This window comes from Myotis daubentonii, chromosome 3 (assembly GCF_963259705.1).
Source record: "Myotis daubentonii chromosome 3, mMyoDau2.1, whole genome shotgun sequence".
NCBI classification, from domain to species: Eukaryota; Metazoa; Chordata; class Mammalia; order Chiroptera; family Vespertilionidae; genus Myotis; species Myotis daubentonii.
The window spans coordinates 136,001,083-136,026,796 of NC_081842.1; the positions used below are offsets into that span (position 1 = coordinate 136,001,083).

The following is a 25,714-nucleotide window of genomic DNA, read 5'->3' on the forward strand; positions in this document are numbered from 1 at the left end:
GTGTTCCATGGAATATGGGTCTCCTATGAGACCTCAAAGTTGCCCCTCAGGGAAACACCAACCAACCATATTTGTGATTAAATTAAGTTTGCAATGTGCAAGGTTAAACAAAGTTTACATGGCTTACAGGAGGCCTTCTCAGAGTCTTAAGAAGGCTAAATTTTGATGCAATTCTTTGAGAAAAATAGTATGTTAATTATAATTATAGGGAAACAAAGGAAATTTGATGCCTTGCCTAGGTAATAGATATGCTATTAAGATCTAATGAAATAATGGATGTAAGAGCAGTTGGGAAGGATAAAGCACTACATGAACATTAGGCATCTTTTTTTCCCCCTAAAATATGTTTTTATTGATTTTAGAGAGGAAGGCAGAGGGAGAGAGAGAGAAACATCAATAATGAGAAAGAATCATTGATCAGTTGCCTTCTATACACCCCACACTGGGAACTGAGCCCACAACCCGGGCATGTGCCCTGACTGGGGATTGAACTGTGACCTCCGGTTCATAAGTTGATGCTCAAGCACTGAGCACACCAGCTGGGCCATTAGGCATCTTTAGAGAATTCCCAATGATTTGAGGGTTTGGGGATAAAGCGTGACAATTTTTTAATACTAAGGATCTTCTTTCTTAGCCAATTTCCCAAAGGCTATAGACTTAGCTGGGGAGAAGGGAGTAGGATTCTAAGCTTCTGTAGCAATGTTGTAGTATGCTTCCCTGAGTTGATTCTCAGAACACTTGCATCAAAATGATCTGGGCTGCCTGTTTTACATTCATGTTCCTGGTTCAGCAGGTCTAAGATGGAGACCAGCAATAAAAATGTTTAATAAATACTTTAGTTGATTCTTGTATACACTAAAATTTGAGATCCACCTGGCTGGTGGGTCTTGGCACAGTTCAAAACCTCCAAAACTTTAAAAATTCATGTATCCCCTTAAGGGGCATCCTCGGGATGAAGTGATGAGGAAGTTCTCCCAGAAGGAGCCTTATTGAGCAGGTACGAGTCTGTCTGGTACCAGAGGAGATGATTCATATTTAGATAACTTTTCTTGAGCTCCTGTTCTATAACCCTGCAGGGTGCTTTTAGTATGCTAGCATACTTGTTCATCCTTATACATTGTATTATTCCCATTTTATAGGAATAAAAGCTGACTTTCCTAAAGAGGTCACCCAGTGAATTTGTTAGAACCCTTTTGGTTGCAAGTGAGAGAGAAACCAACCCACCCTGGCTTCAGTAAAAAAGAGAATTTATTGGTCATATAAAGAAAATCTCCAGTGTTAGAATGGTTTCAGGCAGGGCTGGATCCAGGGGCCCAAGTGATGCAATGAAGCCTCAGTCTCAGGCAGGCTTTCCCCTCAAGATGACAGAAAAATTACTGGCAGCTCCATGTTATAGGATGAGGGCTGGAGACTTGTGGTCCCCAGGGCTGGCTGCTTGTTTTGTAAGTAACATTTTATTGAACACAGCCTTGGTCCACATGTGTACGTTTGTCTATGGCTGCTTTCATGTTGCAACAGCAGAGTTGAGTATTTGCAGCAGAGCTGGGTGGCCCATAAATCCCAAAGGAGATATGATTTGACTTTACAGAGAGAGTTTGCTGACCCTTGGGGAGAAACCAGGTTTTGTTGAAGTTTAATTTGGAGCTCTGAGAGACACTGTTTACTGACTTTAAGATTATCAGGCCCTAGGGTCTGAGATTTTAGGATGAGCAAAGAACCTACATTATTTAAAGATTGTTGCTTTGGATTAATACATGACTTGGGAGTTCATTTACAAGTTAAATAAACAAGTTTCATTCCCAACACAAATATATTCTGTGGATTAAATGAACAATAGAATGTTTTATACATTTTGTAGTCATTACATGCTTTGACAGTTGAAGGTTACATTCCTGGGAGATGAAACAGGAATTTTGTATTGAATATCTCAGAAAGAACTTTGCTGACAACATCTGTTAGCTCAATGAATAAAACAACACAGACCTGGATAAATTTAAATATAAATAAGACTTTTCCCTACCAGTCTGGTCTATTAGCAGTGCTATTTATTCCCTGATTCTTGCGGTCATGGAATATAAATAGCCTCTCAGCACAGTGCTTAGAAAATATGAAGTATTTGACATATAGTATTGTTTCCTCTCAAAGAATATGAATTGCCATTGTGACCTAGAGATTCTTTTAATATTGACCAAATCTGAGTGAAGGGTTTTATATTTATGGCCCCTGCTTTGACCAGGCTCAGAGCTGGTCTAATCTACAACTCCAGTTGGGAGAGCATGTCTATCAATAGCCCCCAACAAAACCCAGAACTGCGTCTCATTGCCTGGCTAGGCTCAGTCACTCATTTCTGAATGAATTACTAGTGGTGAAGGGTGGAGAATGCAATATTCTGATTAGCCTGCGCTGGGTCATGTGCCCAACTCTGGAGTCAGGAGTGAGAGTCTTCTTTCCTGGACCACCTGCCCTGGAAGTGGAAAAGGGATGATTCTCCAAAGGAAAATTAGGAAACCCATGCCACCTGCTGGGAAACCAAAACGAACTCAGCCACCAACAACTATTAAGCTGTAGATTCTGGATTTGAACTCACATCCTCCTGGTTTCAAAATTAACATTCTTCACACTATACACATATATAAAAATGGATAGTGTTTTCTAAGTGAAGCAGATTTTACCTGATTTCAGGCCAAATTGGTACCTGCTGAGTTCTTAATTGTAGCCTGTGGTGTAGGTGGGTAGTAGATAATGTACTTATGGTTCCATGTGTCCTACTGACCGAGGGTAGGTATCCTCCAGGGCCCCTACACTCAGGTGTGCATATATTTTATGACATCTTAGGATACGGCAGATAACACCCCATTTTTCTTGCTAGAATACGATTAATTTATATTGGCAACTGTTTGTAGTCTTTTCAAGAAGAAGCTAATTTCTTCCATCATCCCTAAAGCCCTCTTATTACTTTAGTCAGTAATATGGAGATTCGAAAAGGCAAGATTTCATTGAGTGAGAAGGTGTTCTTGAAAATAGTCTTAATAGCATGTGTTTCTCTTTCGGGACTTATGTCTTCCTATTCATTAGTTCCTCCTCAATTTTCCCAAATGTAAGATGAGGATAATAATAACACTTCCTCATAAGATTAATGTGGGTGTTACATACAGCAATACTTTAAGTGCTTTGGTTGGCACCAGGCACAGACTTAGTGATTAAAAAATGGTAGCTGTTATTAATATTTTTATTATTACTAGAGGCCCAGTACATGAAATTCATGCATGGGGGGTGTCCCTCAGCCCGGCCTGCACCCTCTCCAATCTTGAATATCCCTCTCACAATCTGGGACCGCTGGCTCCTAACCAATCGCCTGCCTGCCTGCCTGATTGCCCCTAATCGCCTCTGCTGGCCTGAACAGCACCTAACTGCTCCCCTGCCAGCCTGATCGCCCCCAACTGCCTTCCCCTGCAGCCTGATTATCCCAACTGCCCTCCCCTGCTGGCCTGATCACCCCTAACTGCTTGTTCTCCTGCACCAGCCTGATCACGCCCCTAACTGCTTGCTCCCCTGCCAGCCTGATCACCCTAACCTCCTCTGCCTCAGCCCTCACCACCCTGGCTTTGTCCAGAAGGAAGTTGGACGTCTAGAAGATGTCTGGTCGTCCCGGTCTAATTAGCATATTACCCTTTTATTAGTATAGATTATTATTATTACCGTCATTGTTGTCATCAACATCAATGCCTAAGAAAGCACTGTCCTGTTTAGAATCTCCCTTCCTGTTATGAGGAAACTGGAAACCACTTAACAGTATGCAGAGTTCTGTAGACCATATTAGCCACATAGCCTCTTTCTGTTAGAAGGGCCTATAATTCGAAAACCAGTAGAGCTGCTAAAATCAGTATCTCTCAAGGCAAGGGGTTGGGGGGTGTTCTCCTATTCCTCTTGGATTTCAATTACTGCTTCAAGAGATGATGAACAGAAACATGACTTGGGCCATCTTTGGTCATGTGGATCTGTAAATTCCCTTTCTCTCCTCCTTCCATTGCATGCTAGCATAGTCCTGTGCCCTTTATCTCAGGCCAACCTATTCATAGTGCCAAAGGCAGTGGCAGGCCTGTGAAAGCATCCTTTGGGACCTGTCCTGGCAGTGGATAGAATTGCCTCCCACCAGGCAGCAAGCTCTGGAGCCAGAAAGAGAGGAGGAACTTAGCCAAGTGTCTGAGCAAATGTGCTGAGAAGTATGAGCTTGGGTATATGAGCTTAGATGTCTCATCCCATTTCCCATTCCATAGGATTGTTTTGTACAGTTACACCCACTGTTGCTGTTTCCACCATAAAGAATACCCTTCTTGTAACAATAAGACTGATTAGCAACTCTCTCAATATGAACATTTATATATCCCTTCAGAGGTGCAGTGGACAAGACTCAAATATCATGATGGTGTATGATGGCTGTGTTTGGAGTGTGATTTTGTGTGGCACAGAATTAGTATCTCTTCTGGTGGCTCCCAGGCAGCCATCTCTGTGTCTAGAAAACTGAGGGACACCAGAGCTCTCCAAGCAAGTCAAGCAGACTTTGGATTAAGATGAATAAACCCTTTGTCAATGCAGCTCTATTCTAATTAACACTGTGTTTGACTAGTATCAGTGTTCATACTTTAGTTCTGATCTACAGATTGGACCCATCTTCGACCTGAGAGTAAGGGATGAAGAAGAGGAGGGAGGTACAGAAGGTGAAAGACTGGGGAAAGGTGGTGAAGGTCAAGTACAGGACAGAGTGAGAAGATGGTTGAGAGAAGCACCAGTGTACATACTCAGCAGTATTAACACCAGTGAGTTTTTAGGCATCATGTCTGAGTTTGCACCAAACCCTTTTGTAGCTTCGCGGTGAGTGTGGCATATTGTTTTATCCCCCAGCTCAGTACAGGCTTATAGGTGGTCTGCAAACCAAGCAACCTGCTCTGAGCAAAACAGCCTCCCTTTGCCACCATGGCCTACTCCCTGTAATGCCCAGTTCTCCCCTCATACCCCCTCTCACCTTCATCCCACTCCTCAACTCATGGGACAAGGCAGGGGCTCCCGATTTTAAAATAAAAATGTATCACTCCTCTTTTTGTTATATAAACACACCTTGGAGTTAATACAGATCAGTCCTAGATGGACAGAAAGTCTTCAAAGAGATCTGGCCTCTCTAAGAGAGCGTAGTGTAACTTATGGAATGAAAATGGGAAAATACTGTCCTTTACATCTGATCATTCATACCCGTCCTTCAGTACCCTGCCTGCGGTATCTTTGTGAAACTGAAAGTACATTTTTAAAAGGGGAAAGCCGCAGTGGTTGAGAATTTTCTAAATGGCCAGGGACCTGTCTGACATCATTCTGCAGTTGTAAGAAAAAGCAACACTGCTTGAGGCAGGAAGGTGACAGGTTTAGCCCCTGGGCAGCTCAGGGTAGTTAACTGACAGTGAACCTCACCTCCACCCCCAGCTCTGGCCTCCACTCCGAGGGTGGTGAAATATGGTGGGAACATAACCCCTTCTAATGAAATTGGAAGGAAAGCAAATGGTATCAGATCCTGCTAAATAAGCGTTCAATTTTGGGTTCACTTTGGGTGGAGAAGCAAATATTAATTTGTGAGAATCTCGGGTCCTCCAAAAGTCCTGGGCGCATGGAGAGATCTACAGTGGGGGCCCCTCACGCCCTGGCCCTCCTGCCGCTGTCGTTGATTAGACACCAGACACCACAGACACCATGGCTTCCTTCTTCCAAACTTCTCAGGGGACACTGCGTGCCTAGCACTTTCTAGGCCAGCAGGAGACCAGAATTGGTGCTTTCTTTGGATAAGCCTTTTGAAAACCAAACAAGCATGAGAAATACAATGGTAAGGATGCCAGCTGAAGTTCCCCTTGTCCACTCCCTCACTCTTGCATGTTCTGAGAGCCCGCCAGGAGCAACCCCAGGCTACAACGGGTGGGCTTCAGAGTGCCCACAGACACAGCTACTTGGGTTCTCAGTGATGAAAAGCATGCATAAATCAAGTATTTTCTCTCCTGCTTTTCTAAAAGAAAAAAAAAAAGTCAGCTCCCAACGATTTCCTGTCTACAGATAAAACAAATCCCAGTCATGTCATGAAAGGCAGCCCAGACTGTGTAGTCTCTAAGGAGAGTATTTTTTGGAGGGTGTTGGTGCAAATCATGTGGTTCAGGCCTCCCATTCTCCCTCAGCGCAGCATTAGCTCAGCTGTCCAGCTTCCCACCTTCTGATTCAGCATTCTCTGTCTCTGGGCGGTTGACAGCTGATTCATGTCTAAGTGAGCATTTTCTCCAGACAGCTGTCTCCTCTCAGCAGCACGAGGACGCCACCTTTGAGAGCAGTGGGCTTGGGCAAAGCAGTCTTTTCATGATATGTTTGAAAAGAAGTCTGGTTTCATAAACACACCCGCCTTTGTGCCTTTCCTCTCCTATTCGTCTCCATCCCACTCTCTCTCCTGTCCCCATGGTCAGTAGAAGACCACTTTATTCTGAGCCCAGTTTTGTTTTCTTTTGTTCTTCCTCTTCAAACTGTATTCACAATTGGCCTCTTTCCTCACTGCTAAACCTTCAAATTTCACTATCTGGTGGCAAAGCAGTGAGGTTGAGGGTAGACCCTGTTATCAAATGAATTGGGGGAAAAGTAATGAGGATGATGAAAATATAAATCACCTTTGCTTAAAGGCATCCAGCCTGCTCAATAATATAGTGTACATTAGGGCTAAACATCTTGAACTTAATAGTATACTTATTAAGGATTCATTTAATTATGGAGTTATAATTATACCTTTATAATGCTCCGCCAGCTTCTTGCTATTCTAAGTTTTTCCAAGGCACTCCTAATGTCTTATAATTATTTTAATGTGGTAATTTCAGAATAATTTGCATTCATTTCTTAAAGACGTGATTATGAAATACTTTTTTTTTGTCCCAGTGGTGTTTATTTCTTAAGACAAATAGTGATACTGATTTTCATGAGCTGTGTCAAATGCCCTCATTCATTTACTTATTTAACAAATCATTATCAAGTGCCAACTATGAGAGCAAATTTAACATCAAGCTTAAGTAACTCATAAATATTGGTTTAAAAATAATTTTTTAAGGATTCAATGCACAGTCTTCCTTTAATCTTTAGCAGATATTTTAGGTTGGCTGAACCCAAGAAGCCTCAACCTGGATACTTTTAAAATTTTACCTTTTGTATGTTACACCATTCGGGGAAACAAAAGAAAATGGGAACTGTTTCAACCAAATGCAGATACCCAAGCATACATGAAATTTTGCACATAATTCCAGTCATTTGATGTCCATCAGGATCCACAGGCCCCGGAGGAGGCTGCTTGGAGGAGTGTTGCATTTTGGCTATAGTGTGTGCTGAGAGAGGGAATTCCAGGCAGGTCATTGGGGAAGTTTCTGAATGCCAGGACAGGAAATGTAAACTGTGGGAAGCCATTGAAAGTTTCTGAGAAAAGCAGGCTTCTGGCAGAGTAATCTGCAACAGTATAAAATACAGGTTTGAAGGCAGGAGATGGGCAGGGCGGGGGGTTGGGAATGCAAGTTTGGAGACTTGTAAAGTCAGGACAAGCAACAATAAGATTATAAACTAAGGTAAGAAACAGGGATAATGTGATGGCTATATATGAAAGAGAAAGTGATCTTGTGGGAATTAGATGATCTTGACTTGGCTTGTGTGCTGGACTCAAAACCTCCTTGGAATGGTTTCTCACAATTGTCACCCCCTCTGTGGATACCACTGAGCATTACTGAAGAAGCACCAGCTCAACCAGCTGATAGCATTTCAAGAGAAGAATGTTCAAGTTCAGTTGTTCCAGAGGCTGCTTACCTACTCCATGTGGCTTTCTTCTCATTCCTCATTGTAGTTGGGTTTTTTAACTACTCTCCTCAGCCACTCTGAAAAGACTTACTTAAAGTCTCCTCAGTCATTATTTTCTTCCCTCAGCCTTCAATGATCTCTTTTACCCACTAACGCTGGATTAATCCCCTTGAGGCCCACATGTGATCAGAGACCTCAATTCAAATTTTCAATAACTCCGCATAAAGCCTTCCAATGACTAACCCTCCTGTATGTACTTTTGATCCCACCTCCTCTTCTTCTCCCTAAAAATACTATTTCATAAATTTCTCCAACTCTTTCCTACATCATCAGTCTCTTACATTCTTCTGGTTTTTGGAGCTCAGCCTACTGGCCAGATCAAGTGTTCTCATCCCATCCCGGCAAATTTCCCTTCGGTAGTTCTCTGTTATCTTAAATAAAATCCAAACCGCTCAGAAGACTTTGCAAAAACCTGCGTTTTCTGGTTCCAAAGCCCTTGTCATTGATTGACCATCTCATCCTGCTTCTTGCTTTTACAATCCAAGCTCTGTTAGAAATGGAAAGTTTTCACTACTCAGTCCTGAAAAACAAAAGCTGCTGTCCTTGTTGCTTCCTTGTCCTCCCTTGTGGTTAGGAAGTTACCAAGATCTTTTGGTTCACCTCTGGCTGAATGTCATCTTCTCTGCGTCCCTCTGTCCCTGTGCTGCTTGGATTCTAGTCACTACCCTCCGACTATTGGCAGTGGCCTCCTCATTACTCTCTCTGCACCTGCTTCTTCACACTCTGCTTCAGGTCTTATTGCTGTTGCAAAAATATTCCTAGAAATAAATCTAGTTGTGTCCTGACAATGTACCTTCTCAATCAGGCTATTTAATATTGCCCATCCCCCTCCCCCCAACCTAGACACTCTTGACCTCTTTTGCCAGGTTCCTCTTTGTCTTTTATTTTTCTTCCAAAGCATGTATTTTCTAACATACTCTACAGTTTACTTAGTTTTAATGTGTATTGTATGTTCCCCACCCCACTCACTAGTGTAAGCTCCACAGATGGGTATTTTTATAGGTTTTGCTTACTGGCATAGCCTAAGCATCTGGTACAGAGTGAGCAGTCAATGCATATTTATTAAATGTAGTAATAATGTCAATTTGCATTTTCTGATTCTCATAGTTTTCCCCTGCTTGTGGGATACAAACACCTAATCAAACCTTTCAAAGGCTTGCAGGATCTGGTTCTGACTCCTCCAGCTACCACCTTTCCCCACTGGCTCTCCATCTTACCAGCATAACCAACTCACAGTTTACTGTTTCTCGAAGTTCCTAAACATGCCACGTTCTCCCATCCCTCTCTGTTCCTTTTGGTCTGTTTTCCTTCCTGGGATCCATGTCTCCCCCTTCCCCATGTGGGGATAACAGTTCCTCCTCTTCAAAAATCTAGCCAAATGAGTGCGGCTGGTGAGCATAAACCAGGAGGTCACAATACTAATCCTGGTGAGACACATGCCTGATGTTAACGTAAAAACATTAAAACCTGTAAAGAATTTTTGTGAGTTTATTTGAATCAAACTGTCGACAATTGCCAGGAAGCAGTATCTCAAGGGATTGGGGTAATGCTCCAGAGAATGGTGGCTTTTCATCTATTTTTATACATTGTAATCAAAGGAGGGAATGTAGGTGGGTTACATGAAATCCATTGGTGATAGATTAGAGAGGTGGGAGAAAGCAAAGCAGGGGAAACCCCTGGGATCGGATAAAAAGTAAAATGATAGACACATACTTATGTGGGTGCAGGATAGTTAACAGTCAACAATTAAGATGATAACAATAACAATGAAGGAATTTGTGGTATCTGTCTGGCACCCAGGCACATTAGGTTGTGCCCCAAGGGGTCCAGAAAAGGAGAAGTTACCCAGACATTTCAAGGATATGTTATCATAGATGCAAAAAGACAGATAAACTCAGTTAAGATAAAAGTTGGCCTTGTTAGTGAGGATACCGGCCTAGGAGGTAACTATGCACCATAACTGCTTTTAAATTTTAATTTCAGACCATCCTTTGTGGTTACTTTAGGTCTCTGAGTTTACAAGACTGCCATGCATGCCTCCCCTGAACTTTTCACGTTAGCATGTGGCCCCTTTTGTCTACACCAGGTTGTAGGCTCAATCCCCAGTAGGAGGTGTGTGGGAGGCAGCCCATCAGTGATTCAATTCTCATCACTGATCTTTCTATCTCTCTCTCTCCATCTCCCTTCTTCTCTGAAATCAATAAAAATATGTATATTTTAAAAAATATATAGCCAAATGTTACATCCCTGGGGTCTTTTCCAACTCGGCCAAACAGAATTAGTCATTCTCTTCTCTTTGTCTCCATTGAATTGTACATGGTTTCCTGTTTTGGCAGTTTTATACACTGAGTCTTTTATCTCCACCTCTAGACTCTGCTCAGCCATGTTCCATTCTTCTGTGTGTCTGCCTAATAAATGCTCACAGTGTCTGGCACAGTAGTAAGCAGTTACTTAACACAATGATTCAAAAGAGGAACTACCAGAGTATTGAGCCATGTAGTCAAAGCTTTTCAGTGCTGTCACCACACATCATGTCCAGATTCTTGCTGCCCTCACCTGCAAACCTGTGCCTCCCCCATGTTCCCTGCTCCCGAGAATGAAGGCTGCCATTCCACTGACCTCCCTGAGGCCATCCAATTAGTAACTAAGTCCTCTGGACCTTGCTTCCCAGACATCTCTCAAATTCATCTACTTCCTTTCAGTCTTGCTGCAAGGAGCCTTTACCAACCTGTCATCATCTGTCACCACAGCACACTGCCTGGCACATGGTGCAGGTTCCATATATGTTTGCTGAATGTATGAATCTCCTGAGTGAGAACCATTTCAAATGACCTCACGCAGCCTACCAGGCTGTAAGACTGAGCTTCTGAGAACAGCCTGTCCAGGTGATTTTTCTGAAAGACAGTGTTAAAGGTCCAACAGAGGGTTTGGGATTGCCCACAGCTTTAGGTATATAATTTGCCGTTCTGCAAAGGTGACTCCTTTGTACCCCCTTGATTTTTGTCAAGGAGGTTATTTTCTCTGATTACTCCTGTCTCAAAAATTCAAGTTGCAGTATATTTACCTCACTGGGATGTGTACATGATCATGTAAGTTGGAAAAGAATTTGTTTCATTCCAAGTTATAAAAGAGGTCAGGATGACTGTGGCCTTAAACGAAGGGCCCCCACTAAGCATTATAGGTTTGAGTGTCCTCAAATGTAAAGTTCTTGGGAGTAGTCTAGGTGGTCCCTAAAGTCACTCTCAGCTTTCAAGTTCTAAGAATCTTCTTTCATAAATTAAAGCAGAAACAAAAAGACTAGAGGAGTCAAGGCAATTATAGAATCTAACAAATGGTGAGTGCTCTAAAATCAGTCAGCAACCCTAAGGTGGAGCCCCTCAATAGAGCCCAGTGCTCCCGCAGGGCTGGGTGAGCGGGCAGTAGGATAGAGAGCCGTGGGTGGTGGAACGTTGGCACTGGAATAGGCAGTTGATAAACGTTTTCTCCCTCTTTTCTCAGCAGACGGTGTTATAGTGATTGCATCTGCCAAGTCTTATTTGAGAAATTGCTGGGCCAGTAGTTACACTGACTGTCATTTGACTCGTCTGATGCCTCCCTGCTGTGTGGGGAGTCTCTGGTGTGTCAGGAGGGCCCTGCTCCTCCTCCTCCCCCATGTCTGGGTTAAGGTTAGGCAAGTTTGGTTAGGGTCTTTGAATCCCTAGGATTTGGCTGACTGTCCCTGGCCTTTAGAGCGTGTTGGCATGACTTCCATTACAAAAAGACGAAAAGAGAAACGGAACTTCAGTCATGTGGCTTCTGTTATCTGTAACCATGGAAAACGCTGGCCATCTGTGAGGCTCCCATTTTAACACTTTTTTTTCCCTCTCTCTATTTTCATCGTTTTCTTGGGAAAAACAAGCTGAGGAAGTGGAGAGGCTGGCGGCGATGCGTTCTGACTCCCTCGTCCCAGGGACCCATACCCCACCCATCCGGAGGAGAAGTAAGTTTGCCAACCTGGGAAGGATTTTCAAGCCTTGGAAATGGAGGAAGAAGAAAAGCGAAAAGTTCAAGCACACATCTGCAGGTAAGATTATTTTTTCCTTCATTTCTCACTGGGCTTTTGTTGACTTCCACTGTGTGTGTTAATTAGGAGACTTTAATTACTGTAGGCTGTCGGAACCAAAGGAAAAAAATCAAGCCTTAGAATTGCTCTTGTCTCTAATAATTATTCCATATGGTTGAGACTGGCTTTTAGATTCTGTGTGTTTTCTTGTGTCTCAGGGGTGGGGGTGTTTTTAAAGAACCACTTTTATATGATCTATAAATATCTGCACTTACACCTCTACCTTTTCTATAATTGAATGCTTTCAGTCTAGCATTGACAATCCATTTCTTATTTTTCATCCTTCTTTTCATGGTTCCAGTAAAAATCAACACACAGCAGAAAATAAGTTATATATAGTTGTTGGAAGATAGGATAGGTTATTTCATGGAGGAATTGTCTTGAATAAGTGATTCTTGGACATGGCAGGAAAACACAGGAGAGTAGAAATGGAGCAGTACTGGTGACAAAGATAACTATAGTTCGTAGCCTAGTGGACAGCAAAGGACCTTGTGGCAAGTCAGCATAGCTGAGGGGCTAAGAGCACAGACTCTGGAGTCTGAGTACCTGTCTTCAAGTCCCAGCTCTGATACTTGGTAGTTACATGGCCTTTGCCCTGTTTATTTAATGCTGTACCTCAGTTTCCCCATGAATAAAATAGGGTTAGGAATTATACCTTACATAACTTAAAATGTGGAGAGTTCATGTGGCACACTGGATTTTTTTAAATGAGGAAGTGTGTGCTTGAGAGTAATGTATAAGTGAAGGAGTTCTGATTTCACCTTGTTTTAGAGGAGATGCTAGAAGGGCGGTGTCAATTTTTTGTTTGTTTGTTTTGCTTTGATTTTGCTAATTATGTGCCCAGGTCATCCCAGGCCTACTCCAGCACTTTCATTTCTTTCTTCCTCTACGTTCCAAAAAACTCAACTTGCTCTCTCTCCTTCTCAGAATTGCCACCTCCTCTATTTTTCTGGCCTCTTTCCCTTTTTCTCTCCCCTAAACTAACCACGAAAATAGAAGATGACCTACTTTTTGTACCTGAACACTATTCCACAGATCCAGTCATTTTCCTGCTAATTGCTTTGGGGGAATGAAAGAGAATAACAAACATAGGAAAGTTGCAAAAAGTCTTGAATCTTAAACAATCCTCATGGTAGACATCTCCAGTTCATGTTCTGACGTTTCTGACTCTGTTTCTTAGATGAAAGCCCCAGTGCCCCGCTGCTATATATAACCTGTTAGTTCCTGAGATTAGAACGAACTGCTGCATTCCATAAATCTCTATATTCACCTCACTGCATTCTCCAACCTCTTGGTCATTGCACAAATCTGTTAAGGTGTATGTGTAGGTCGTGCATGCCTCCTCAAGCACTACGGAGAGATTTGCATGCAGGCGAAAGTCTAAATGGGTGACTCCTGTGAATCCCCTCTTCATGAGGTGACAAAGAAAAGGATACTTAGACCATTGCATTAGAGAGGAGAAATCAAAATGAAATACATTCTTTAAGCAAAGTACAGCGGCATCAAATTACTCATGAATCATTAAAAGTTTGAAAAAAAACATTCATTTAAAATTCTTTGGGGAGAAAGAATCATTCTTATTTTTAACTATTCTTAGCAAGTTTCTATGATTTCTGTGGCCAAACTAGTTAAACTGACAGCTGAATGTTATGTGTGTGTAGTTGTTGTTTCTGTTTAAGAGACATTCAGGTTCCAAATTAGAGAAGCTGGAGGACATACTATGGAATATATCTGTATCACAATAGATGGATGGGTTCATGATAGAACTGAAGCTATTTCGTGGGTGTTTTTTTTTTTAAGTCAACAGTTTACACTGTAGTGTTCCTTGTACTTAACTGGATTCAGAAATGTTATGTCTTGTTTTTGGAAAGGAGAGACTTTCTGTGCTAGTTTTTAGCCAAAATGAGAAAACTATTGTCAACATAAGGATGTTTAACATCATAAATTACATATATGTTTAAGCAGTACTTTGAATTACAAACTTCCCTTTGCATGGATAAGAATCAAATATTAAATATACAGGAGGATTGATTGATTGTGAGAATGTTAATTGGTTTGCCAGTTTTAGCTGGAATGCATGTATTTGTCTTGGCTGTGTGTGTATGTAATGTCATTTCATATGCACAGTAATGTCCATGACTTTAAATACAAAGAATAAGTCCATATATTGCATTTTATATTATGTATTTAAAATTGTATGCTTTTTTAACACATGAAATTACATTAACACAGTGTATGCTTGGCCTGTTATTATTTCCATAATGAGTTACATTTATAATTTGCCATAATTCTCAATACTGTAGTTTTACTGTAACTCAATATATGGGACATGTGTTTCAGATATATGCAACACCTTCAAATATTGCTTTGCAAGTTGTATAGAAATAAGAAAACTACATTAGAAAATTGTGATCTCAAGATTTTCCTCAATTTTGGCATCAATAGCTACTATATGAAATTTTCAAAGATAGAGCTGCATGTCTGATGCTGCTCATATGCCCCTCCTATTCTAAGCTGAATGCTAATGTCCTAAAGGCCTTCAGCATAAGACCCAGGGCTGAGTTCTGCATGGTGGTCAAAGCACTACAGGGCAGAGTTCCTCTCAGAAGCATCTCTGCATCACCGGTCAGCATAGGAGAGCAGTAACTCATAGAACGTAAAACAACAGGTCCTCAGGGAGAAGATCTCCACCTGCTTTTCAACCTGTCCTCAAAGGCTCTGCCCAGGCCCAGGGGAGCAATTAGCCTGATGCCCAGCATCTTTTGTGTTATTGGCAATGGGTGTCCACAAACATCCTTATACCTGCCCCAGGAACAAAAACAGATTATAACATGTGAAATAGAACAGGCAGTGCCTCCTCAAATAGTCATCTGCAGCCAACTTATCCAAATTTTTTGTAAATAGGACTGTGTTTAGAAAAAAATAGCCCTGGCAGGAATAAGCTGTGAAGATGCCACCAAGTTGTGCTTTTGTTTCCTTTGAGTTGCAGGGGTTGGCCTTGGAAATCTACAATGTACCCAAGTTTCCTTTGTGTGTGTAAGCTTTACTGCATACCTATGGCCTTGAAGAAAAACAATAGCAAAATCCCTGAGTGCCTTACCATGTGCTGAAACTGTACCTGGCCCTGGAATGTATCTGTGAGCAAAACTAGACCTTGTCAGTGCCCTTGTGGCCTGCACAGTGTTGCTAGAGAGGCAAATGACCAAATCACAAGAAGAAAGCTAGGTCACAGCTATGATAAGGGTAGTGAAAGTAAGATCCTTGGGAGAATGAAAGACTTGACTCAGTCTGAGTCATCAGGGGGACTTCCTCTGAGGGAGGGGTAGGAATTTGTATCCCAAGCAATAGACCAGCATGTGCAGCGTCCCTGCAGTGGAAGAAGCAGATGAACCTTCTGGGAAAGTAGGAAGGACCAGTGGCTGGAGAAGGGAGAGCTGAGAGTGTGGTATGGAATGAGGCTGAGGCTGGAGAGATAAGATTGGACCTTCACTAGACCTGCTTCCAATAGAACAAATTAGACAAGAGTGTGAGTGACTGCAGATAGACCATTAGGAGGACATTGGCAGATGATAGTAAATTGGACTAATATTTAGTGGTAGGAATGGATGGATTTGGGTGCTGTTATAAAGAACAAGTGATTGAACTTGATGACAGGTCAGATGTAGGAGGGAGAAAGAGAAGTGTCACGGTTGACATTCTTACATTGGTTAAGGGTATGTGGAGGTGGCCTTTCCCAGAATGAGTATTTTGGGAGAGTGACAGGTTTGGAGGAGTGGGGGCAGCGTGGGAGTGAGGGGGAGATAAGATTGCATGTTTTGGTATGTGTTTGAGTTGACCTTGTGATAGCCAAAGTTGGCAGTTGAGTATATGGAAAGCAAAGAAGAGGTCTGTGCCTGATATGTAAATGTTGGGTCATTTGCATACATATGTCAATTAGTGATGACCATGTATGAGATCCTTAGGGAACAAGTATAGAATAGAAAGAGAGACAAAGACAGTCTAATAGACAAAGGAAGAATATCATTACTAATGACTGGATGGAGGAAGATGAATCTGTAAAGGAGCTATAAGGGCAGGGGCTCCCGAGATGGAAGGAAAACCAGGAGCATGTGATATGATGGAGCCAGGATAGGAAAATGCTTCAAGGAGGGTATAATGAACTGTGTTCAGTGCTATAAAGTCAAGTGATATATAGAAAAACGCCCATTGGCTTTAGTGATTCTGATCCATTAGAGGCCATTGATGATTTAGCAAAAGCTCTCTGGGTGAATTATTTGGGAATAGATGCCAGATTAGTGTGGAATGAGAAATTAGAAGGAAAGGGAAAAATAAGGCTACGTCTTTGAGAAGTCTGGCTGTGGAATGGGGAAGAGAGATAGGACGAGGATGGGTGATGGAGAAAACATGTGTGTCTACAGAGGCTCAAATGTGTGATTTGATTGGGAGGGGGCTGTCTGTGCCTTCTGATTTGTTGTTGCTCTTTTATGATAAAAAGCGACATAATCATGACCAGCCAATGTGAACGATCCCGGAGAGAAAAGGAGTTAGAAAATGTGTGAGACCAGAGAGATCAGGTAAGGGTGCTGAGAAGTTAGGAGTGGGTGGGACGTAAAGCCCAGATAAAAGGGTTGGTATCAGAAGTAATGATCCCCTCCTCCACTGAAAAGGGAAGCAGTGGGGCTGGCTGCAGAGATAGGAGTCAGGAAGTTGGGAGCGATCCTCTCTGGTGGCTGAGTTTCTTCTCTGGGTAATAAGTGAGGTCGTCTCCTCACAAAGAGGAGAGGAGGGGTCATGCAGAGGTAAGCCCATTTCAGGTTGATGGTTATGGATCTTCACAGAACTGCTGACTTGTTTCAGCTGCTTTGGCTGTCCAGGTACAGCTATGGAGGAAGCAGGTAAGTTGAGGGTTGGAGTTTTGCCAGATGGGTAAAAAGTAGAGAAGGGGAGTAATAAATCACCACAAACTTAGTGGCACAGAGCGTCAGAATCATTCCCACACACTTCTAGAGGGCAGAAGTCCAAACTCAAGGTGTTGGCAGGGTTGGTTCCTCTTGGCTGGAGACTATGAGGAAAAACCTGTCCATGCCTCTCTCTTAGGTTCTGATGGCTGCTGGGCAATCCATAATGTGCCTTGCTTGTTGCTGCATAACTCAAATATCTGCTTCTGTCTTCACACGGCCTTCCCCGTGTCTCAAATCCCTCCATTCTCTTAGAACACCACCAGACATTGGAGTCAGGGTCCACCCTAAACCAGAATAACCTCATTCAGAGGTCCTTAGCTTCCAAGTAAGGTCACATTCTAGGTCCTGAAGGTTAGGACTTGCATATGACTTTTCGGGAACACTATTTAACCCACTTTAGTATTGGACTTTAAATTGGCTAAGAAAGGAATGGGTTGAGTCAGATTAGAAAAATCAAGAATTTAAGTTCCTGGAGGTCAAAGAACTTTAAAACAGTAGGGGGGAACAGTGGTCAGAAACCAACTAGCAGCACAGGAGCTTGTGAGCACAGAGCTGCATTATCGAATTAGTGATTCTCAAAGTGGAGGCAAAACAGACTAAAGCCATGGCAGTGGGTGCCGTAGGTGGAAGAAGTCAGAAGATTATTTAAAATGTGGTAAAGACCCTGTATCTACTAACAGACAAAAAACTACATAACTTACTTGCAAAATTTTGTGCTGATTTAATTTGTCATTTTCAACCAAGAAACAAAAGGAGCTTTCCTTTTTTATTTTAACATTCAACTAATTGCTGAATTGATGTTTCCTTGGAAAGATTCTCTGTGTTTTCTTTTCTCAAATTGAGATGTTTCAGTCCATCATATTCTTAGGCCAATAAAGCACTGCAATTTAATTGATTCAGAGAAAATCAAAAGTTGTATTTAAATTTTCATTCCAGCTATTAGCAAACCCAACTAACGTAGGTAAAATTGTAATAAGGCAGCAATTTCAAATAGGATTAATTGATTGCCCTTTCCTACTATGCCACACAATTGAAAACCTTCTTACACTGGCCCCACCCAACTGCCAGTAAAAATAAAGATCCAGGCCTGACCTATATTAGGAGTTCCCTTTGTACATATTGTGGGGTCCAAAAATAGTCTACTTGCTTTTGTCCACTGTTTTCTGTACAATGCAACACTGATGCAACAGGAGATTCTTAGGTACTCGTGTTAGTGTGGAGCTCCAGCCTTCTCCTTTGGCCTCTCTGCCTCACTGGCCTTCTGCTGTAGGTTCCGCTTATCCCAAAATTTCCCAGTGGAACAAGAGTCAACCCTTAACCCTGACCTGTTAGCTAGCTATTTCACCTAGTTCCTGGCTGCTTCTTATCCTCTGGGACAGACCCTGCTTCCTTTATTTCTTCCATCAATTTATCCAATAACTGATGACTTTAGCAACCACTAGGTTTTAAGATTCTCTTCCTTGGAAGCCCATCTCCAGATCCCCTTCCTGGGAAGCTCATCTCCAGAATTCCTAGTCTGCCATGTGACTGAGGAAGTGCATTTCTTAGAGGAGACAGACAAACCCTAAGGCTTGCATCAGAGCTTTTCTAGATATCCTTTTATAGTACAGGATTGAAGAATACAGTTAGTAAATAGGATTATTTCCTCCAATCCAGGATGGACCAGCTGTTCCACTGCTAGGTCCTATGGAATTTCCCTGCCATAGCTCTTGTGCTGGAAATTTATATTCTTCCCACTCAGGCAGCGAGGTAAAACAGATGGATTGACAAGGTTGATGAATAAGCCCATGTGTTCTTGAAAGGCAGCTGATTTAGGCCTTTGTACCCTAACTCTAATGTTCCCTTGAAGTTCCCCTTTTTTATGCTAGCAAAGCAATGTTATTTACTTGGTCAGCGCTTAGGTTTTTAGACTTCAAGGGTCTCCAAGATGTTAAAAGAGACAAACCCAACTGAGTTGTAAGTTACCAGCAAAGGTTCCTAGAGAAATGAATCTTTAACCAAGGAGTTAGGGAATGAATGTGAGAGAGAGTCATCTGTCCTGGTAGAAAGAACAGAATGTGAGAGCTCTAGGGTAAGAAAGAAGGAGAGAGATTGACAACCTATAGTTTGAAAGGAGATTATGGCCTGGAAAGGATTGTTAGTGGAGGAGCAGAGAGTAGTGAGAAATGAGGATAAAGAGGTGGACGAGGGTCTGCTCATAAAGGGTCTTCCACAGTGTGTTATAAAGTCTAGACTTTATCCTAATGCAGTGTCTTAATGAAGATATCAAGGGACTTGCCTTTTACAAGATTATTCTCTGTAGTATGGAGAAAGGTTGGAGTGATGCCAAATGTTGTTTCAAGTGTTTAATATAACTACTTCTGTATATTTGTGTCTGTAATGAGAGAAAATTTACTTGTAATAGAATTAAGAGGATACCTCATTGCAAATTGAATATTAAGTGTCCCTACTGATTCTGGTAACAAGAGAACTGCTTAGCAGGTGGTTGATTATAATGTGGAGAGAGATGAAGATAGACTAAAATAGTGACACTAGGAACTTACGACTGCGAACAGTTGCAAGAGATATTTAGGAGACAGAATGAGCAAGACTAAATTACAGACTGGATATGGAGGATGAGAGAAGAATAAAGAACTACTCTTCTGTTTCTCGATGAGCAGTTGGATAGGTGGAAGGACCACTCACTACACCAGGAACACTGAAGAGGAGAGGGTGTGTGGGGAAAGTGATCATTTATTTTGGGGAGTTCTGGCTTTTGTGGTGTTTCTGTGACATCGAGGATGGAGGGGACATTGGATATAGAGAAGTGGGTCAGGAGGGGTCTGGCTGGAAATGCATATCTGGAAGTCATGGGAACTTGGGTCATCTTTGAGGTCATGGGATGAAAACTCTAAGGAGAGAAGTGGGAAGCAAGAGAAACTGCCTCAGCATCCTGAGGACTATCAGCCTATAAGCTAGAAGCAGAGACAACAGAACCTACAGAGAAAGTGGACGAAGCCCACAGGAGAGTTAGAAAGCCAGGGAGGACAGTGGTATCACCTGACCAGAGCAGGAGAGCATTTAAAAAAGGACTGAACCTGGAGGGTGCACTCCACCAGGTTCTGACAAGATGGTAAGGACTGAGAAGTGTCCAGTGGGTTCAGTGACACCTGGTCATTGGTGTCCTTGGGGAGAACAGTATCAAGGAAGCTGGATTGCTGGGATTCACATAGCATATGGTTGAGGAATATGTCAGAGGAAAGGAAGCAAATTTCTTCTCTGAAGAAGTTTGGCTAGAAAGGAGGAGAAATATGTAGTAATCACCAAAAGGCTATATGAGCTTGAGGGAAGTGTTGTTTGTTTAAGACTAGTCGGATTGTGTCAAGCTGCAAAATTTGCCTTAACGTGGCTTTGGCATTCCAGGGAAAACAAAAACATCAGTAGAGTGGCTGTTAAGCCAAATAAATATATTTCCACACATTTTTCAGCAATGACAATTCTCAAAATTAGGAAAAATAAACATGCAAATAATTGAAGCACTATTTAGCATCTGATTTTAATAAGAAATTATCAAACCAAGTTGTATAGCTTTCAGTGTCTGGCTGGAACACACATTCCTTTCGGGCGATTGGAGCATTCAGTTTCTTTAAGAAAGAGGTTGAGCAAGGACAGGCAAAGAAATCTTCTTACCTGTGTATCCACCAGGACCCATAAAGGGAACATCTAGGTGTTAGACAGCAAAGGCGACTTAATGGCCCTGATTCTTTTTTTAAAACCTCTTATTAGATGGTATAGGCTAAAGACTATGAAAATTAGTACTTTCCTAGAGCAAGAGTTATAAAGATGTAATTGTTTTCTCTCCAAGTGAGCTTTACCCATCACTCTGCTATATGTCAAGAGTATAAAATCCTTAATGACAGTGACCCTGCCTTTCCCCCTCTGTCTCCCAGCATTGAGCAGAGTACTGGACATTATGGGTGCCCAAGTGAGGTGGTCAGCCCACTGTATATTGTTTAATCCTCACCTGAGGATGTGTTTATTGACCTGAGGGAGAGAGAGAGAGAGAGAGAGAGAGAGAGAGAGAGAGAGATCAGTTGCCCCCTATATGTGCCCCAATGGGGGGATCAAACCTGCAACCTAGGTATGTGCCTGGACCAGGGAATTGAACCCACAACATTTTGGGATGACACTCCAACCAACTGAACCACCCAGCCATGGCCAGCCACTATATTTTTGAGGTCTTTTGTTTATGATATCTGAGAGAGGAAAGGGCAGCACACAACAGAAGGTCCAGCCTTTGAAGAACTTGCCTTCATTCACGATTGCCTTTCAGTTTATCAGAGTTGTGCACATATCAGACTCAATGACAGTGTGTTGAATCTCAGGTCATTTGGGCAGCACTATTGTTTGGGTTATCTGTTGCGAGGTAATGAAACACCCCCAAACTTAGTGGCTTAAAACAACAACTTAGTCATTATCTTCTGTGACCAGAGGATTGACTGAGCTCAGCTGGGTGGTTCTTCTGCTGGCCTCTCTCGTGGTGTCTCATGTGTCCGAAGACATATGGAATCAGGGTCATCTAGAGTCACTGAGGCTCGTGGGGAACATGGGGAGAGCTGTCCCCTCTCTTCCATGTGTTTTCAGAGCCTTTCCACATGGTCTCTCCCCATGTCCTCTCCAGCAGGGCTGCTCAGGGCCCCCAGGAGCACCAAAGTAGATACTGCTGGGCCTTTTAAGACTCAGGTCCAGAACTGGCCCAGTATCACATTCACAGTATTCTGTTGGTTAAGACAAGTCACAGAAGCAGCCCAGTTAGAGCAGACAAACAAGGGCATGAATGCAAGGAGCATGGTTCATCGGGGGCTGTCTTTGGAAGTCAGCTGCCACTGTTGTTCAAGGTGTAACAAAACTACAGCTGCTACTTGTTGCCTTCTACCTAGACAGAAATTGCTTCAGTAGTCACTATCATCTTGAGTTTTCCATGGATGTGAAATATGCATGACCCTTTCCATGCCTTGTTGACTTTAATTTCCCAGCAGCCCCACATGGTGTTATTAATTGCATTTGACAGGTGAAGAAACTGAGGCTTAGAGAGGCTAAATAATTTCCAGTTAGATGGCAGAATTTAGCCTATGCTTGTATTACCTATGTTGCATTTCGGATCCCTGAGTATGAGAACTCATAATTCAGATGTTTTAAAAATAATTCATCTCTACTTCATGGTGATATTACAAAAGGCTTTCCTTTTCTGACATATGTGTATATAGCTAAAATATGAAGAAAGAGAAGCTCATCAATAAAGCTGACAGTGGAAGTCATAATATGAGTCTTTCTTTAATGCCCTTAGAGCAGTGGTTACCATCTCACTTGTCTTTGCATCTCTGTGTCCAGCTTGATGCCATGTACAAGGCAGATACTACTTATCGAATGGCTAAGAGAGTGAGTTGATACTGGCTCCAAGCAAACACCATTCAAAATCATTGCATTAATGTTTTCTATGAAACACAATCTCTTTCGTCTATATAACATATAAAAATAAAATATGCATGGAAAGGTAAGCAGACAATAATTACACAGGCCTCTGAGGTGGTTGTTAGATTTGGGGCTCAATATTCCCAGAATTAATTCTATGAAAGGACACAAGTCTTCCAGCATTTATCATGAGATGTGTGTTTGGTGACTGACTTCTAAGTTCAGCAGGAGCTCCATGCGGGAAGGTAGTGAGAGACAGTGGTCACAGCACAGACCAGGCAGACCCGCTGCCAAGTTCCTCAGGTCAGGTCCTCCACTCACTGCTAGTTCCCTCATCTAAAGTAGGGATAAAGCTGGCACCTCACAGAGTTGTGAGGATTGAAAAGGAACTTAATTCTGGAAAGCTCTTGGAATAGTACCTTGCAGAGAATAATTCTAAGTTTTATCTATCATGAGTTCTTTTTCTAGAAATTCATTAAAAAACAAACATCCAGAACCAAAGTAAGACTCCTTAGTTCCAGTCTTTGAATGGTATGCGTACCAGACAACAACCCTGATGCAGTTTCTTAGACGTAGGTGGTGTTTCTTCCTGTCCTGGGTATCGGGGCCTGATTTCAGACACACTGTGCAGGTCCGCGGAGCTGGAGTTTATCCCGTGTTTTCCTGGGCTCCAACAAGTTAGTTCACTGAAGTATTTCCTTCTCTCCGTGAATTCACAACTAAGTGAACAGACACAATAGCCCTGAGGAAGTGCTCCCTCCCGTTTCCCCTTCGCTGAATCACAGGCAGAAGCACACACAGCATGCAAAAAGGTGTTCTTGGGGAAACATCGTGTGTGTCATCTCTTTTGGAAAAATTAGAGCTCTGTGGCAAGTCAGATTGCTCAAAAAGGGAGAAAGACGTAAACAGGATGACTGTACGCTTTATTTCCCATCCCTAGACGTCTTTGAGAGTAAAATGAGATGCCATGACTACGGAGTCCAGGGCAGGGAGCACAAACAGGCCTGTGCTGGGCAAGGTGGGGAGCAGGTCAGGCTATACAAAGCCTCCAGGACCCAAGCTGCAGACCCTGAGGCCAGCTTACAAATAGAAAAGTGCCAGTTAATTTCTAAGAGAACGTAGAAGGGACCATTGGAACCAAGACTCTTAAAATCATTAGAATGGCCTTCAACTGCCTGCCTTTCTATGAAATTAATGAATGGGGCTTGAGTCAGTTAGCATCTTTACAGAATTGGATTTCTTTGTTCCCTGCCTCCTCCTGTACTTCTTAGACTGATGTCTTGATGGGAAGTTCTGTCCCAGTGACAATTTCCTCCACCAGTAATTTACTCTCCCTTCTTTCTACTCTCCTCTCACTCTCCAAAGTCCATGGCTTCTCCTGCCATCTGCTCCCACACCAGCAGGCCCAGATGCCTGTCCAGCTTCCCCACCCTCCAGGAGGGCACCACACACCCTGCTGCTGCAACTCTGTGAGGTGCCACGACCAGGCCTGGAGAGCACTTCGAACTCACCTTGAGCACTTCTCTGTGTTCTACACATTCTTCTTTCTTTATTTCTCTCCCGCCCATGTCCTGGAGCACTCATTTCTCCCAGCTCAAGTTCTGATGTCTCCGAAGTTCATTCAGTTCGCTGTATGGCTGCCTGGGACACACATCCCCATTGGCAGATCCAGCCTCCACCTCCAGGCCAGCCCTCTGCACGACCTTCCACTGTCACCCCAAATAAGTATGTCTACAGGGATGCCTCCTTTCTGCCCTGACAGGCTTCCCTCCACAAGCACCCTGACTCTGTTCATGATCATCATTCACTTAGGGGCCACCTTTGAATCAAGTCTATGGGATCTTACTCTGTATTCAGTCCAATTACAGATGTGTGCTTTCCTTTCTCCACGATCACTTTAACATAGACGTCCATCCAGGTCTCTTGTATTTCCCCAGCATCCTTTGACCTTTTCCCTTTGACTTTCTAAATTAATATAAACTTGATAATATCACATTAGTACTACTAATAACAATGGTACTTGCTAATAGGTGTGCCCACTAACTGACAAATACTGAGCCAGCTGCGACGGAGCCCCCCATGGTCCTGTGAGGCAGTTACAGGTACTGTTTTATACTAGTAGATGAGAATATTGAGGCTGAGGAGGGGTCAGGAACTTGCCTGGGATCGCTTGGCTGGTGAATAGTGAAACTAGAGGATTGGGATGCAAGCCTCTCTCACTCTATAGCAGTGGTTCTCAACCTTGGCTGCACATTAGAATCACCTGGGAATCTTTTTTTAAAATCCTGATTTCTGGGCCTCATCCTCCAGAAATTCTGTTTCTTTGTTACTAATGTTGTGGCTCCACCCCATAACAAAGAAACAGAATTTCCGGAGGATGAGGCCCAGAAGTCAGGATTTTAAAAAGATTCCCAGGTGATTCTAATGTGCAGCCAAGGTTGAGAACCACTGCCCTATAGGCTTCTGGGCTTTGCTTGGAAATATATCCCTGCTATGTGTGACTGGAAAGCACAAAGAGTGAAAGGGGTAAGATGTATGTGTAGCTAGATCAGTGTTAAACACACTTGAATTCAGAAAACTGATCTCATTAACAAAAATAATATTGCAGATAGAACTTGGTGATGTCAATGACTGATGCTAACCTTCCTGAGGCAGAGAAAGATCCCTCTATGATGCATAATAACTTGCCTCTTAAAAAAACATTTCCTTTATGTTTCCGTTGGTTGACTTATTTTGTTGTTGTTGGTTTCCTTGTTGAGTTGCTGGAGATTTAGGAATGACTTTAGGCAAGGAATCAATTATGATTTGGGGCTTGTTTGACAAAAATAAATATCAAGTAATCTAAATAGGGAGAAATAGACCGTGAGGCCACTCATGCATCAAACAGTTTTTGAAGGTCAGTTTTAAAGGTCTTTCTTCTTCCTTTTCTTAGCTGGAGGGAGAGTTTGGGTGGGGGTGAAGTGTGAATATAAAATGTGTGAGATATTCATGAAGTTGCAGGAATGAGAGAAAGCATTGTGTACGAAGAACCTGCTTTGAGTGGCAGTCTGACCGGGGGACGGAGGACATGTGTGATAGCCTCACATGCCTCAGAGGACCTCGCTGTTGAATCACAATGAGTTGTAATTAAGCGATGCTGTAAGAGGTCTGTGTGGAGGAGAAGTCGGAGAGGGGAGCTAATGATGTTCAGATGCAGATATAATTTTGGCACAGAAGACTATTGTAACATTAGTCTATTTTTGTCCCCAAATTAACCAAGTGTGAGTCTGAAGAGAATGACTGTCTCTTCTAT

The 25,714-nt window shown here is 42.6% G+C and overlaps 1 protein-coding gene across 5 annotated transcripts in view; it reads left to right on the plus strand.

Moving 5' to 3' along the window:
• The window catches only part of PHACTR1 (phosphatase and actin regulator 1), a 485,326-nt gene that overhangs the window by 276,788 nt on the left and 182,824 nt on the right, over window positions 1-25,714 (plus strand). For all 5 annotated transcript variants that reach the window (XM_059688650.1, XM_059688648.1, XM_059688649.1 and 2 more), the window contains exon 2: window positions 11,807-11,971. In XM_059688650.1, the coding sequence (XP_059544633.1) occupies window positions 11,807-11,971 (165 nt within the window). The remainder of the gene's footprint in view (window positions 1-11,806; window positions 11,972-25,714) is intronic.